This window comes from Equus przewalskii, chromosome 4 (assembly GCF_037783145.1).
Source record: "Equus przewalskii isolate Varuska chromosome 4, EquPr2, whole genome shotgun sequence".
In the NCBI taxonomy this organism is placed as follows: Eukaryota; Metazoa; Chordata; class Mammalia; order Perissodactyla; family Equidae; genus Equus; species Equus przewalskii.
Genome location: NC_091834.1, coordinates 38,656,509 through 38,670,150, shown reverse-complemented (window position 1 = coordinate 38,670,150; position 13,642 = coordinate 38,656,509). Strand labels below are relative to the sequence as shown.

General features: G+C 39.2%; 1 protein-coding gene across 26 annotated transcripts in view; it reads right to left on the bottom strand.

Annotated features, from left to right (window-relative positions):
• The window catches only part of PPP1R9A (protein phosphatase 1 regulatory subunit 9A), a 313,914-nt gene that overhangs the window by 47,851 nt on the left and 252,421 nt on the right, over nt 1–13,642 (bottom strand). For all 26 annotated transcript variants that reach the window (XM_070617521.1, XM_070617539.1, XM_070617526.1 and 23 more), the window contains 3 exons: nt 13,081–13,310; nt 11,213–11,309; nt 10,953–11,124 (listed from right to left, as the gene is read on the bottom strand). In XM_070617521.1, coding sequence (XP_070473622.1) covers nt 10,953–11,124; nt 11,213–11,309; nt 13,081–13,310 — 499 coding nt within the window. The remainder of the gene's footprint in view (nt 1–10,952; nt 11,125–11,212; nt 11,310–13,080; nt 13,311–13,642) is intronic.

The following is a 13,642-nucleotide window of genomic DNA, read 5'->3' as shown; positions in this document are numbered from 1 at the left end:
GTTGTGAACATGGTTAACAACTTGACCTGAAATACAAGCTAGGTCACCAGAGAGCTGAGTTCTATCACATCTCCTCCATCTTCTCCCCCAATAATTTACTGCACACCACCATCGAATATGTGTGATGCCCTTAGTCTACACAGTCCACTGTGTAAAAACGTCCTAATACAAGCATCAGTGGATCTACTGTAAGAATGTTATCAATATTAATACCACCGTTTGCTCCAAATCATGATTAGTACCAAGAGTTGTACTTCTCTTGAGCAGATGGTTTGTTTTTATCTTAGGAACACTGTGAATAATGTAATGGACAAGGGTTTCCATTTTCTTCTGGAAACTAGAAAGTTTAGAGCCAAATTAAAGCCCTAGCCTCAGAAATAGTATAAGTATGGTATATATACTTGCAGCATCATTTCTGGTTCTACACGTCCTCATCCTCACTATTCTCCTTTACCTTGCCACTTCCAAGCTACCCTATCCTATCATATAGCGGTGTCTCTCCAAGTTACTTCCAGACAACGCATGAATGAACAAAGTATAACAATTTAAAAATACACAGTGGTAAAAAGGGCAGATACCCTTAACGGCAGTTGGTTACTTCCCCCTGCTCTTCCTGATAAAGACTTTACTTAAATTTCCAAGAAGTGATTCAATTCAGAGAGATCAGATTCCATGCAAACCAATATCCTAACAACTGGGTCACAGCAAGCAAATACCACGTGAATATGGCCTGATGATCACGGCTGACTTAAATATCTAAGCAGGCTCAGAGTTCTGTTTACATGTTCATAAGTCCTGGGTTTGGGACCAAGCATCCTGGGTTCAGGATTCAGGTGCAGACTACCATCTTAGGGATCATCACTTGGGAAATCTGGGACCTACTGCAATAGCCAAATCATTTTGTAGAAAAAGCGTAAGGGAAAGGAGAGGAAACAAGAAGGTATTATTTCCATATCCTTATGCTCCTTTCTCCAGGATATTCTTAAATTCCCTGAAAAGTAACTAAGAAATATTCTTATTTTTAAAGACAACCAGAAGTAAGTAAGTAATTCCAGCCACAATCTATTCTGAAAGTCTAGACTTTCCTACAATCTGCCATCTTGCAACTTAAGTCTTTTTTCTTCTTGCTTAGTTCTCATTACAGCTAAGGAATAGTAAGTAACTAAAGGAACTAAGGATAAAATGCTTTATATAATCGTCCATGTTCACACTTTGGGGAAAATAACATGCAGTGCTATTCAACTGGTGGCCTACTGGCTGAGTAGATGAGTGTGAGAAAGCAGCAGAATTTGGTAGTAATATCCAAACTTCACAGGGATCCGTGGACTACATTTACAAACTATAAGTGACACAGTTCATTATGCCTCAAAACTGCTAATGGGTCACAATGCTAACAGAATTAAATATAAACTTTTCTTCAGGCATTCAAAGCCTACATTTACTCCAAGAATACCCCATGGTACACCTTTAACATAAGGTCCATAAATCAGGAAAAATGATTCTAATTTTATTCATTTTTTTCTCTTCTTCAAACTCCCATCTCTTAAAATGTTTATATCATCTATTTATTTGTCTCCTATCAAACCCTTTATCTTCCTCACCCTTGATCCAGCCACTCTACACATCATATACCTTGTTGGATACTTGGCAGGGACAAACACCCTTGTTTCTACCTAGTAGCCACGCTTCCTCTTGCAAGTTAGTGCGCTACCAGGCTTTCAGTATTCAAAATAACTTTTTAAAAGTATGTATTTACTTCTGACCTCTCAGGGTAGTAAAATCCTAATCTGCCTTCATATGCAACTTCCACCTGGCAGTCCTAGTCTTTCTTTCAGTATCTCTGTGGAATATACATAATCTTTCTTTAACAAAACAGCCTTTAAAAGATCTGAAGCTGAAAACAGTATTATCATAAGGATCCTGGAATATGTGGAAGCTTAGGAACAGCATGTTGTTTAAGTGACTTTTCCAGGGAATCTAATCAAACTAAGACTACAACCATTCTTCCCGCCAAGATTTCTATAACATGCCTGTTTTCTGCTCTTGTTCTAATCCTAACTTAGCTAGCTGGACAGCCACAGACTCTCGCCACTTCAGGGCCCTTGGATACAAAGTAGAGAACTCATACAGACCAGCATTACTCAGGCATTAAGAAATGACAAACATGAAACATGGCAGTACAGCAAAATTATCATTTTTCACATCCTGGAATACATGTAAAATAATATTTGACTAGCACACAGGTGTAAACCAGAAGGGATTCAGGGTTTGTTATGGCTCTTGGTGAAAAAAATGTTATATTTGCTTTATGTTATTATGATAAGAAAAATGTATTAGAATATATTAAATAATGAATTTGCATATATAATCTATCAAAATTTTAATAAGATACTTAAGTGAGCTTAGTTTACAGATAAAACCATACAAATAGTGCTCAAATACAACCTTGTGGTAAATTTTCGCATGGTTTGAAAAATGGTTTTATCATTCTAAAAACATACAATAATTCAATTATCGAGAGTCACCTAATCAGTCCAGCCCCAGCTGGGACACTGTCCTGAAAGAGCATTCACATGAGTCCATGTGAAAAAAACGGCTGCTTACATGCTCTTCCTGTCCTCCTCTTTCCTTTCTGCCTCCTTCCGTCTCCCTTTCCTTTCTTTCTCTTTCTTTCACTACTTGATTCTAACATAGTTTTTCATTGCCCCAAACTGATAATCCTTTTGCTTCACCCAGCTGCCTCAAGGACTAAATATATGCTAAACCACTCATCCTATCAATAAAACACTCCAGTGCTTGGAAAGCAAATCAGAACTGGATGGTCCACAGGGGGCAGGGCAGCAGTGCACTGCATCTCAGGGGCGGGGACTCTCGGGACCGACTGCAGCCCCGGTACCCATCCTGCTGCAAGGAGGCGTGTGTGGGGGGAGCTTTCAATGATGAATGGCCTGTATTGGGTCCGTAGCTTTACTTCCTTTTCTAAACCTCTAGGACTTCAGCGTTCCCTAGCAACAGAAGCGAAGGATCAATTTAGAAAAGTGCTTTCCAGAGCATTCCTATCTAGCTACTGGCCAAGCCATTTTAGTTTCTGTGATCAAGCAACTGAAATTCAAGGAGATTTATCACTGACTTGCCTCCGAAGCAAAACTGGAGGAGCACCACTTGATATGTATGCTACTAATGTCTGAGATGACTGATTCCACATCCACTGCACAAGCAAGGCTTGGTTTCAGTAAGAATTAGTAGTCTCTGCATCTCACTGTGAACCGACACTGTTGCTAGGGAAACTGATAATTATGTGACAAAATGGAGGGTGTAGAACAGAAAAAGGGTTCAGAAGAAATGTGGGGTTTTGATCCAAATTAGCATGTTAATAGTATAGTTTATTGATCTTCTATAGTCACATAATTTAATAAATACCATTAATTACATGTTCAACAAGATACAGATTTCTGAGCTGAAAGAAATGAATGAATTGGACTCTGGAAAGCTCCTGGTTACTGATCACACTTTGTGCATGCCACAGCAGGAACACATATTTATTATAAACTGCAATTAATTCTAAGAATTAAAAATATTCAAAAGGTGAAAAAAACACTGATTTGATTTGACATCTTTCCTTAGAAATCAATCTTATAGAGTTCCAGATATAAAAATTGTAATTCTATGAAAGTTGTAATAAAATTGCTTTTTGTCACCTCATAGACTAAGTCATAAAGCCTCAAAACACTCCTTAGGGTAGGGTGCCCTTTCTTTCTTCGGGAAGAAAGGCCCCGGGCCATGGTTCCTCATAAAGCTTTGTTTAATTTTCTCTTGCTATTCTGTCTCATGTGAATTTAATTCGTTCTCTGGCCAGACGAACCCACATTTGGGAAGAGGAAATGTCCTCCTCCCCTACAGTCCTGGCGTAGCTGGCAGGATAAAATTTCACTGGCTGGACATTGCTTGCTCCTGGACTGCTGTGGCCGAGAGATCCCGGACCCCTGACGAGAGCCGGCAAGAGGTAAGAGTTCTTACCACGTCGGTCTCCCGGATCTCTGCTTGCAGGCTCCAATGGAAGCAAGAGTGGTGAGATTTTGCTCTTCTGAATTTAGATTAGCAGGAGAAAATGTTGGTGAGGCTAGCTTCTTGGATTCAGCGACTCTAGGATTTGAGTACTCCCTGGTTGTAGATCCTTTTCCTCCCAGAGATAGACTTTTCCTTGTCTCTGTCTTTTTGTTTGTCATAAGACACAGGCATCTCTATAAGCCTGTTGTCTGGGCTCAACCTTTGTTGCTTGTCTTTACTTTCTTAGGCTATTTTTGGGAGTGAATTTTCTGGATCTCTTTTGGGGACGCCTCTTTGTTCTTGGTTAAGCTTTGGTTGAGTCGCTGTTAAGATCCTATTCGTCAATTCGGCCAGACGATGGATCATTTAAATTCGGAAAACTTCTAAACTGGGGAGAAAATTGTGAGAGCTCTCATCATAATTTTTATTGGTATCTATGAAAAAAGCCAAATTAAAAAGGAAACACAAGAAAATGGTAACTAGGTTTAAACCCTGACTAAGGTTATAATTGAATTGGTGAAATGTAAAGGTCTAAGTGTTGACAAGATTGTAAAGGTTGGAATGCTTGAGCTGATTTTCTTTATAAAGAGGTTATATCAACTGCCTGAGTATGTTTTAAAATGTCTGCCTAGGAATATTTCCTTATGCAATATTATAAGACTAAGACCTGTTGAGTCCTGGCCATGGGTCCTGTCGCCATGCTGCAGCTCTTCACTGCCCACAGGCCCTGTCCCCATGCTATTTGAATAGAGGAGTGCTGCTTCGAGACCTTGAGCCCAGGAAGTCTTTCTTTTGATTCCTTGGCTTGCTGAGCCCGCTTGCTTCACCAGCTTGTCAGCTGAAGTTGTAGTCTTCCTTGTGCCTTTCTCTTTTTCAAGGATGGATCTAAATTCACTGCTCCATCGGGAACCTTCTCGGACAGCTGTATGAATCCATGTTTGCTGCCCATGGCTACTCTATGGGGCAAGGCGTGGCATTCAGCCTGAAGAGAATCAGTACCTTAAGCCTGAGGGTGATGGAAAATGAATTAATCCATTCCTTCCTGACTCTATCTCTAATAGACAAATTTTACATGGGCACGCGTCGGCCACTTAAGTCTTTAGGACGGCCGCCAATCTCCAAGACTCCCGTGGAAGGTTTCTTTTCCTAAGGCTGGATTGGGATCCCTTCCTCTGGCACCTGATCACTCTCTGAACTGCGGGAAAGTCCCAATCGGGACTCCAGTTCAAGGAAAGTACCAAACTCTAAACTTTGGTTGAGTATGGGAACCCCTTCTTGGGAGAATGGCTCCAGGATGCAATTGGGTAGAATGTCCCCCAGACCGGCGGAAAAATTCTTAACTGTTTTTCTCTGTTCTTTTATCTTTGGGACAATTCACCTGACACTTATGACTGCCAGGCATAATAGGGAAGGTATACAAGGGATGCAATGCAGGGGGACCACCCCCCCCCCCATTGTCCCCTGTTGTAGGAACCTCACAGGCAGAATGGGTAAAATGCTGCCCTTGGTTCGGGAGATTTTCAAGGTAATGGACCCTTTTCCTTCCTCTCTCTTAAAGTGACAGTGACCATTTTTTTGGCTCCTTTTGAGCTTTGCAATAGAGAAACAAGGAAATCTTTAAAGTGTCAAAGGCTCCACTCCTGGGAGCCCCCTCTCTGGTTTCCTGGCCTGATCACCCCGGCGACCACGTGGGGTGCCCTCTCTTGGCGATTGACTCGTTAAGCATTTTAGGTGGCCTACTGAGTTGGTTATGAGGATAGGAGACCTGTGGTTTATTCTGGGAACTGTCCTGATGGTGTTGTGTGCCCCGGCACGGGAACTGCTGTGTGACCTCTATCTCGATAACCCTTGGGGAAGAGACCATGAGGGTGAGGCCTGATCTCTTTTCCTTTGTTCTCCAGGCCTTTGCCTCCTGCTTCCCTGCCTGGCTCACCTGTGCTGGCTCAGGGGCTAAGTGCCCTGGGCTAAGTGGGATTTGACTAGATCTTACAACTATGTTGATGCCTGCAGTCAGGCACCTTTGCACCCTTTCTCTGGCCTTGTCAGTTGGACACCAGCCTTACTGCCTTAACCCAGAGACTCACCCCCTGGGTGCATTTTAACTAGTTGGAAATGCTTTCAGTTGGATGGGTTATGTCCCAGAAACTCCAGCTTGGAGAAAACTTGAGGAGTTTCTCTGTGCCTTTGTGATGTAGTTGGACAGGTATGTCAATCTAGAACGTCATTAAGTTAAACCCAGTAACTTAGATATATATAGAACACTTCATCCAAAAACAACAGGTTACACATTCTTCTCAAGTGCACATGGAACATTCTCAAGGACTGACCATATTTTGGGAAACAAAGCAAGCATCAATAAATACAAGAGAGTTGAAATAATATCAAGCATCTTTTCTGATCATAATGCTATTAAACTAGAAATCAACTACAAGAAAAAAGCAGAGAAAGGTGCAAAAATGTGGAGACTAAACAACACGCTTCTCAACAAACAATGGATTATTGAAGAAATTAAAGAAAAAATCAAATATTATCTGGAGACAAATGAAAATGAGAACACAACATACCAAATCATTTGGGATGCAGCAAAAGCAGTCCTAAGAGGGAAATTCATTGCAATACAGGCTCACCTCACTAAACAAGAAAAAGTTCACATAAGCAACCTCAAACGACACCTAACAGAATTAGAAAAAGAAGAATAAACAAAGCCCAGAGTCAGTAGAAGGAGGGAAATAATAAAAATAAGAGCAGAAATAAACGATATTGAAACAAAAAAGACAGTAGAAAGGATCAATGAAACAAAGAGTTGGTTCTTCGAAAAAATTAACAAAATCGACAAACCCTTAGCCAGACTCACCAAGAAAAGAAGAGAGAAATCTCAAATAAATAAAATTAGGAATGAGAGAGGAGAAATCACAACAGATACCAATGAAATACAAGGGATCATAAGAGAATACTATGAAAAACTATATGCCAACAAATTGAACAACCTAGAAGAAATGGACAAATTCCTAGACTCCTACAACCTCCCCAACTGAATCAGGAAGAAATGGAGAATCTGAATAGGCCAATCACAAGTAAGGAAAGAGAAACAGTAATCAAAAACCTCCCCAAAAATAAGAGTCCAGGACCAGATGGCTTCTCTGGAGAATTCTACCAAACCTTCAAAGAAGATTTAAAACCTATCCTTCTCAAACTATTCCAGAAATTGAGGAAGATGGAGCACTCCCTAACACATTCTATGAAGCCAACATCACTCTGATCCCCAAACCTGACAAGGACAACACAAAGAAGGAAAACTACAGGCCGATATCACTGATGAACATAGATGCAAAAATCCTCAACAAAATTCTGGCAAACCGAATACAGCAATACATCAAAAAGATTATACACCATGACCAAGTGGGTTTTATACCAGGGACACAGGGATGGTTCAACATCCACAAGTCAATCAACGTGATACACTACATTAACAAAACGAGAAACAAAAACCACATGATCATCTCAATAGATGCAGAGAAAGCATTTGACAAGATCCAACATCCATTTATGATAAAAACCCTCAATAAAACGGGTATAGAAGGAAAGTACCTCAACATAAGAAAGGCCATATATGACAAACCCACAGCCAACATCATACTCAATGGACAAAAACTGAAAGCCATCCCTCTGAGGACAGGAACAAGACAAGGGTGCCCACTTTCACCACACCTATTCAACATAGCACTGGAGGTGTTGGCCAGAGCAATTCGGCAGGAAAAAGAAATAAAAGGAATCCAAATAGGTAATGAGAAGTAAAACTCTCGCTGTTTGCAGACGACATGATCTTATATATAGAAAACCCCAAAGAATCCATAGAAAAACTATTAGAAACAATCAACAACTACAGCAAAGTAGCAGGGTATAAAATCAACATACATAAATCAGTAGTATTTCTATACACTAACAATGAACTAACAGAAAAAGAACTCAAGAACTCAATACCATTCACAATCGCAACGAAAAGAATAAAATACCTTGGGGTAAATTTAACCAAGGAAGTGAAGGATTTATACAATGAAAACTACAAGACTTTCTTGAAAGAAACTGACGATGACATAAAGAGATGGAAAGACATTCCATGCACATGGATTGGAAGAATAAACATAGTCAAAATGTCCATACTACCTAAAGCAATATACAGATTCAATGCTATCCCAATCAGAATCCCAAGGACATTCTTTACAGAAATTGAACAAAGAATCCTAAAATTCATATGGGGCAACAAAAGACCGCGAATTGCTAAAGCAATCCTGAGTAAGAAAAACAAAGCCGGAGGAATCACAATCCCTGATTTCAAAACATACTACAAAGCTACAGTGATCAAAACAGCATGGTACTGGTACAAAAACAGGTCCACAGATCAATGGAACAGAATTGAAAGCCCAGAGATAAAACCACACATCTACGGACAGCTAATCTTCAACAAAGGAGCAGAGGGCCTACATTGGAGAAAAGAAAGTCTCTTCAACAAATGGTGCTGAGAAAACTGGACAGCCACATGCAAAAGATTGAAAATTGACCATTCTTTTTCACCACACCCCAAAATAAACTCAAAATGGATCAAAGACCTAAAGATTAGGCCTGAAACAATAAGTCTTCTAGAAGAGAATATAGGCAGTACACTCTTTGACATCAGTTTCAAAAGAATCTTTTTGGACACTATAACTCTTCAGTTGAGGGAAACAATAGAAAGAATAAACAAATGGGACTTCATTAGACTAAAGAGCTCTTCAAGGCAAGGGAAAACAGGATTGAAACAAAAAAACAGCCCACTAATTGGGAAAAAATATTTACAAGCCACTTATCCGACAAAGGGTTAATCTCCATAATATACAAAGAACTCACACAACTTAATAACAAAAAAACAAACAACCCAATCAATTATGGGCAGAGGACATGAACAGACATTTCTCAAAAGAAGATATAAGCATGGACAATAGACACATGAAAAGATGTTCATCATCGCTAATCATCAGGGAAATGCAAATCAAAACTACACTAAGATATCACCTTATACCCGTTAGATTGGCAAAAACATCCAAAACCAAGAGCGACAAATGTTGGAGAGGTTGTGGAGAAAAAGGAACCCTCATACACTGCTGGTAGGAATGCAAACTGGTACAGCCACTATGGAAAACAGTATGGAGATTTCTCAAAAAGTTAAAAATAGAAATACCCTATGACCCAGCCATCCCATTCCTGGGTATCTATCCTAAGAACCTGAAATCAGAAATCCCAAGAGTCCCTTGCACCCCTATGTTCATCGAAGCATTATTTACAATAGCCAAGACGTGGAACCAACCTACATGCCCAGAAACTGATGATTGGATAAAGAAGATATGGTATACATACACAATGGAATACTACTCAGCCATAAAAAAGACAAAATTGGCCCATTTGCAGTAACATGGATGGACCTCGAGGGTATTATGTTAAGCGAAATAAGCCAGTCAGAGAAAGATGAACTCTATATGACTCCACTCATAGGTGGAAGTTAATGTATTGACAAGGAGAACTGATCGGTGGTTACCAGGGAAAAGGGGGGGTGGGGGGAGGGCACAAAGGGGGAAGTGGTGTACCCACAACATGACTAACAACAATGTACAACTGAAATCTCACAAGGTTGTAATCTACCATAATATTAATTAAAAAAAAAACACTCCTTAGGGTAAGGAAAAAAGCAGTATTACTATTTTTATATTATACATAGTAAAAGCAACCCGGGGAAATTGAAAGACCTTCCTTAAGTCACACAGCTCTTCAGTTAGTAGTAATGCTGGTGCTAAATACTCCTCTACAAGCTGCCCAGGGGCTGTTATTTACAGATTATATCTTATTAAGGGAAAACTCACCTAAAGGATCTAACCTTGGAACTCAAATCTCTAAATATCACTTGAATTTTAAATGAAGATTTCCCAAACTTTTCATTTCTAACGGCTAAGAGCTTAGTTCTAAAAGTTAATGATATGATATAAACACTTGTTTATCAGGAAAACCTCGAAGACATTTTACTATGTGAGAAAGCTCATCAAAGAATTAAACAGCTCGTTAGTGAACGGAGTTTACTGCGTGTCAGATCACTGCCTGTGTGCTGTCAGCGCGATCAGCGCAAGGCTGCTGCTCACTACTCTTTTAGGTTCACTTCTTCCAAGGACTGGTAGATACATATTTTAAAGATGAAACCAAACGTTTTATATCCTCCTGTGTACTTATCTTTATAAATTCCTAAACATTTTATAATTCATAAACATACCATAGATATTAAAACATTCATTCACCTTCATATGCACACAATCTATGTATGAGTGTGTGTCTGCGCAAGAAAATAAGTGATTAATTTATGGTTGGTGTTTGAAAGAAGATCACCATTTAAAATAGAAACTGTTTCTAGTGTTTTGGTCTTACTTGGTCTTTGACAGGAAAGGACGAGAAGTATACACGGGACACCAAGGTGAAAGCACAAAACTGTACAGAACTTCTTGACTCAACAAATCTCAACTACTAGAAGTAGCAGTCAGCCTGCTGATGTTATGAAAAAGATCTTCATTCTAGAGATTTAAAAATTTTAAGTCTTACTCATTAAGACATAAGCAGTGTAGCTGACCCTAGATGGGATGAACTATCATTTTAAAGTAGTTTATTAAGGCTATTTATACTAAGATAATGTTTGGCTTGTGTTAAGTTGGAATTTTGTTATTTCTTTACATCACAGCATCTGTTTTGGTTAGGACAGAGCTAAATGATAAGCCCTTTCTTCTTTACACAGCAGGAAGGATTTTTCAACTTTTAAATTTCTGGGTAAGAAAAAGAAGAATGTAAGGCCAAATTTTATAGTCATTAAAAACAATTTTTGTGGTTAAACAAACCTCGACTTAGGCCATCTTGACAAGACGTCTGCCTGACATCCAAGTTCTCCACGGCCTCTCCCTTAGAGACCTCGCCAAGAGACGTTCTCCTCTCAAAGATGTTGTTGTTATTGTTCACTTGAGTCCCATTTTGCTTCAGTAGCCTGAACACCTCAGCTTCCAAATCTCTTATCTAACAAAGAAGAAATCCATCCATGAAACTCTAAACCAGCCTCCTCTCGAGGTACTAGGGAAAACTATCCTATGAGCACAAAACTCACCCGGACTTGCAGGCCTTGAACTTCCACAAGATGAGCTTTTTCCAAATCTTCTATTTTCTTTCTTTCCGCTTCCTGTCTTTTGATGAAATCAAGTTCTCTTAAGAAGAAAATAATAGATCTGATTGCATCAAACATTCACTAAATGAGGAAACATGAAAGTTCTTATCCGAATAAATAAACTGCACAGTGGAATAAATAACTGGACAGTTGTTTAAATAAGCAAGACTCAATCACAGAGTAAAGGTATATAGTAATGAAGGCAAAGAAAACATTTTTAATGGATCACAAAATAAATAAAAATACTTTGATTCTGCTTACTGTGATTTTCATTTGTAGCTCCTGATTCTAGAGCTCCTGCACATATTTAAGATAGGAGCTAATGAACTAATGACTCACCTTGGGTAATTTAGTGGAGATAATTACATGTGAGGTAGATATAATTCAACGTTTACAAAGTCATTTACCTAATAAACTGATGGAACTAGATGGCAAGAGTTTAAAAAAGATAATTATAATAAGATTGCTTCCTTTGAACAACAGTGGAGAGGGGCTGGGTGGGTCAGCAATCACTTACACACCTCAGGATAATACGGGGAGAAGGAGAAAAATCTCCACTTTGAGAGCCTGGAATACAATATGCAAACTGAGCAAAATTTATTATAAAATTACCATATGAAATAAAGTTAGGTATGATATTTTTCGCAAGAAGAGTTAAAATAGTGATATATGAAATTTATGGTCATAAAGAGCAATTTCCCCCTTTTAAACAATAAACTTTACAGCAATCTCTTGTAAATATTAAAAATGTTATTTCCATGATAGGAAATAATTGAGACATGGAGAACCTGACATATATGCTTAGCTTCTAAGGCTTGGCATGGAAAACCAGAAGAGGTCCTGGCACTACTTTTTACTGTTCTAGCTAGCCAGAAGTAACTGATGGAAAAAATCTGGTAAAAATCTTCCTGGTCAGTCTCCCTGAAATTACACCAAGAGCCCACAGATGGAAGCAAAGCGGCACGAGCTCAGCAAGAACTGCTGAAACTCAAAAGCAGAGTGTGGCGAGGGTCTCTCCCACTGCAGTGACCTGAGGCCCTTGGGATTCTCTCAACAGCTGAGAAAAGGAAAGCAGCAGGGCAGAGGGTCTTGCTCGTCAATATTTACATGATCTGTAGGGGAAAATTCTGCAGTTATTGATTCTCAGAATAAAGACAGAAGCAACCTCATCAAGGCCCCAACTGCTGCTTTGCAACATACTATGTCCAACAGTCATTTTGCCTGACTTCAGCTGGGCTTTTTGCTTCCAACTCACAGAGGTGCTTCAAAAAGGAAAGGTATTCAGGGGCTGGCCCTGTGGCCGAGTGGTTAAGTTCGTGCGCTCAGCTGCAGGTGGCCCAGTGTTTTGTTGGTTTGAATCCTGGGCGTGGACATGGCACTGCTCATCAAAACACGCTGAGGCAGCGTCCCACGTGCCACAACTAGAAGGACCCACAACAAAGAATATACAACTATGTACCAGGGGGCTTTGGGGAGAAAAAGGAAAAAAATAAAATCTTTAAAAAAAAAAAAAAAAGGAAAGGTATTCAAATGTTTTAATAGCTACTATCAATGATTAACTATCAAAATAAATAAATAAAACAAAAGGTAACTGGTTGCCAAAAAGTTGTAAAATAAACAAAATATAATCTCATATGCAAAAGTGATAGAAGTGATTTCCAAAACTTAATGTCTATTTACGCTTTAACTATGCTTCCTAGAGGGATAACTCTGAGGTCATCTCTTCTATTCCAATAGATATTAGAAAATTACAGGATATAAACCTTCTTTAGACGCATACAACTATTCTTTAGTCATTAGAAGGTGCTTACTTTTGTTGAAAATCCTTGATCAATTTCTTTGCCTTGTTGTATTTCTTTTCCAAGGCCTGATACTGGCTTTGAGTCTCTTTGAGGTGTTCGTTCACTGTGTGGCATAACGTTTGAGCCTCGATCCAGTAGCTCTCCAACTTTAACATTCTTTCTTTATTCTCTTCTATATTCTGTTGGAGCTGGGTTTTTTCTAGTTCCCACCTCACTTTCTCATTTTCTGCTGCTTGCAGCTGGATAAAGCAAACGTCAAAGCAAGAATAATCTGGGTACTCCTGCAGCAAAAATCCCTCATATTTTTACAGCATGTTTTAGATTAAATTCCACTGTTACATATACTTAATCATCAAACAACTTGAGATAAGAAGAGCAAGTATTTCAACATTCAAAGATTATAAAATGGGGCCTTAAAAAGTAAAACGCTTTGTCCAAGGCCACACATCTGGTAAATGATAAAACTTGAATTTGATTCCAACTCCCATGATCTTTCCATTACACCAGGTGGTCTGAAATTCTGTGAACAGTAAAAAATGTTTTAGAGCTGGAGTGATTCTCTCTAATGAAC